At 57.5% G+C, this 3450-nt stretch overlaps 1 protein-coding gene across 1 annotated transcript in view; it reads right to left on the bottom strand.

Moving 5' to 3' along the window:
- Positions 1-2616, bottom strand: part of UCKL1 (uridine-cytidine kinase 1-like 1) — a 14348-nt gene extending 11732 nt beyond the window's left edge. The window contains exons 1-4 of the mRNA XM_008942534.1: positions 2426-2616; positions 1658-1764; positions 1273-1443; positions 957-1028 (exon numbers count right to left, since the gene is read on the bottom strand). Of these exons, the coding sequence (XP_008940782.1) occupies positions 957-1028; positions 1273-1443; positions 1658-1720 (306 nt within the window). The 5' untranslated portion in view covers positions 1721-1764; positions 2426-2616. The remainder of the gene's footprint in view (positions 1-956; positions 1029-1272; positions 1444-1657; positions 1765-2425) is intronic.
- Between the last annotated feature and the right edge of the window lie 834 nt (positions 2617-3450).

Here is a 3450-nt window from a genome sequence, read left to right as displayed (position 1 = left end):
TTCAGCAGAGCTCAGCTCTGCTCCTGCCTGCAGGGAGCTTTGCCTCCACAGCCCCCCAGCTGGAACCTGCCTGGCTCTCACTCCCCCCAGAGCTGTCCTGCTCCAAACCCCACCTCCACTGCTAAGCAGCCTCAGCACTTTGGCTGGATGTTATTGAAGAGGAAGAAGGAGACTTGTCTCCTCCCAGGAGCGGTGGCTCTTTAATGCTGGGAGGGAACCACGCACAGGAGTTCACCTCCCTTAGCTGCCAGAGAGACAAGAGCAGGGATGCTCCGAGGAAATTCCAGAGGGATTCATCCCGCTGTCCACTGGAGGTCGTCATTGCTCCAGGAAAGTGCAACCCAAACGGTGTCTTGGCAGGGAAGGAATCTTTCTAGACTGAGCTTGGCTAAGTTTGTGCTCGGCTCACTCCTTCCTACGGCATTTTTCATGCATCCAAATAATTCCCATGAGAGCCTGAAGTGCTGGATGAGTCCACCCTAGGAACACCAGGCTTTGTGTAGTAGAAGCACAGCAGATTTGGCTTCTGCAGCAGGTAGGTGGGCTACTTCTAGTTGTATTTATGCACCACCACTGCCAGGGACCAGGTCACCACTCAGCTCCCAGCTCTGTGGAAAGGAACCTGGGGGTCCTGGTGGACAATAAGCTCAGTATGAGTGAACACTGTGCTGCTAAGGCAAAGAAAGCCAGTGAGATGCTGGGTTGCATCAACAAGGGTATGACCAGCAGAGATAAAGAGTTACTATCTCACTCTGCTTGGCAAGTGGGATGCTCAGCACCCCCAGGTCCCTCAGCTGCTCCTCACCACACTTGGGCTCTAGACCCTTCCCCAGCTTTGCTGCCCTTCTTTGGCCATGCTCCAGCTCCTCAAGGTCCTTCTGGGAGTGAGGGGCCCAAAACTGACCCCAGGATTCAAGGTCTGGCCTCACCAGTGCCAATTCTAAACTCCTCCTCACCTTCAGCAGCTCCTTATCTGCGAATGCCATGATGCCTTCAAAGATAATCACGTTGGCACCATAGAGGGTTTTCTGTGGAGTCAGAATGGATGTGGTTAGAGAGAGAACGTGTGTTCAGAGATGCCCCATCCTGGGGGGTCTCTCTGGGCTGTTGGTGACTGCGACAGCTCACTGGAAAAACACCCCCTGAGCCAGCCACAGACCAGGGGGTGACCACACGAGTGCGACTACAGAGGGGCTGGAGGGGTCCAGTCGACACCCCCTCTCCTGCCCTGGCAGTCCTCCCACCTTGTCCCACCCCCTCAGTGTCCCATACCCATTCCTTCTTCCGGCTGTGGGTGGTGAAGTCGTAGATGGGGATCTTCACACTCTTGCCCTGCTTCAGCTTCTTCAGGGTGGCGATGATGAGGTCGAAGTCAAAGGCATCAGGGTGGTCAAAGTTGAAGTCGTTGCTGGCTGCCTGCTCCTGCTGCTGCTTGGTCAACACCTGCCCAAAAAGACAAAGTTGGTGCCCACGGCCATCCCCACCAGCAGCCTTCCCTCCCCACTGCCATGCCCAGCAACCTCTTCCCCTGCCCTGAGAACCATCTGAAGTAGAAACCATCAGGCTGTCACTAAATCCACACCCCGTTTTCCCATCAGGGTTTATGCCAAGGGCCACAGCAGCCCATGAGCCTGGCCATGAACCCACACCCCCTCACCTTGTAGAAGGAGTCCATAGACAGCAGAACCACCCAAGGGACATCAAGAGCCTCAATGATCATGGTGGCCACCGTGGTCTTCCCAGAGGCACTGCCTCCTCCCAGGCCTGCCAGGGAAAAGAGGATGAAGCCACTAAACCCACAGTCTGCTTGTCAACCACAGGCTAGAGCCCACGTTGCTCCTGCTCTGTTGCACTGAGCTGGAAGAACATTCAAAGGAGGTGACTGATAGTCACTACAGGAGAGAGATCATCCTTGAAAATGTCAAGTGGTACATACCACAGCTGCCAGCAGCGTGCAGAGCAAAAGCTGGGAAACCCTTCATCGGGTGGTTGTGTAACAAGGGGAGAGCTGGCAGGAGAACCAGCCTAGGCTAAATCCCTGGGAACTCGTGACAACCCAGGCAACAAGAGCTGAGGGAACAACAAGCAAAGACTGCAGCCTGCCCAGAGCCTGCTACAATCCATCACCCCCACCTGCAAGCTCTCAGCTTCTGCCCAATCCTACAGCTCACCCAGTCAACGCCGGGCTAGCCACGGGGGCTCTCCCTGCACAACACTTGGACTAAGTCTTTTCCAACCTAAACAATTCTGTGACTCCCATCTGGGCTGAGCAGCTCACAGCAGGGAGCCTGAGTCAAGTTTTCAAGGGGGTGGTGGGGCAGGAATCCTCTCAAGCTCTCCTGCAGAGCCACCCGAAGGCAGCAGTGACGCTGCCCACCAAGCGCAGGGGCGGGACGGAGCCCGGCCACCAGCCACCTTCACCCACCTATCACAAAGGCCTCCTTGGACTGTGTCCCGTGCTCGTTGTACCAGGGTGGCCGGCCGGCCGTGTAGATGGTCCTCTTGCTGGTCCTCAGCAGGGGTGGCTCAGACTTGCACTGGCTCGTGGTTCGTTTTCGGGGCGGCTTGGTGGAGCCCACTGCTGGGTACAGCCGGGCCAGGGACTCGGCGCTGCTGCTGCTGGGGAGGGGCAGAAGGAGCTGGGTCACTGCTGGTGGGGAGGGACCCGTGCCCCTGGGTGTGTGGGGTCTCCAGGGGACCCCCCCCGTGCTGTGGGTGAGGGGGAGGGTGGCCCCACCCATGGCCAGCACTGAGAGATCCTCACGCAGGACCAGCTCTAGCTTGGAGAAGGTGCAGCACAGGGATCACCTCCCACAGCCCCACTGCCTGGGGAACATCTGTGTCAAATGAACACCCCAGCGAGCTCCCCAAAGCCTGGGGGTGTTACTACAGAGGGCAAGACACATGGGCTACAGCTCCACTGTCCTCAGCCCCCCAGGCTCAATCCCCTTCCTCTCCCCACCCAAACCTCCCATTCTCCCACCCTTTAGTCCTGAAACCCCTGGGAACAAGCCTGTGAGCTGCCCAGAGCTCTGGAGCTGCTACACTTTATTTACAGAAGTGTTCATCCCTCTGGGCTCAGCATTGGTGTGGCTAAACCTCAAAACCTGGGGTCCGCTTTTGGGTCCTCCCTCGACCTTGAGTGTGGCCAGAGAAGGGCAACGAAGCTGCTGGGGAAGGGTCTAGAGCCCAAATGTGGTGAGGAGCAGCTGAGAGAGCTGGGGGTCTGGCAGTGCTGGGGGAAGGGCTGGACTCCATGATCTTAAAGGTCTCTTCCAACCCAAATGATTCTGCAGCTCTGTGATTCTGTAATTCTAAATGTCTCTCTCTTATCTCCTCTCGTGCTGCAGCGCCGGGGAGGGAGAGGAACCAGCCGCCCTCGGGAGCCCTTCTGAGCTTGGCAGCAGGAGAGCAGCGGCTGGGAGGTGATAAGTGGCCTCTGGCCAGGAG

The sequence above is a fragment of the Merops nubicus genome, unplaced genomic scaffold (genome assembly GCF_000691845.1).
Source record: "Merops nubicus isolate BGI_N331 unplaced genomic scaffold, ASM69184v1 scaffold5166, whole genome shotgun sequence".
Taxonomy (NCBI): domain Eukaryota; kingdom Metazoa; phylum Chordata; class Aves; order Coraciiformes; family Meropidae; genus Merops; species Merops nubicus.
This window is presented reverse-complemented; position numbering and strand designations above follow the sequence as displayed.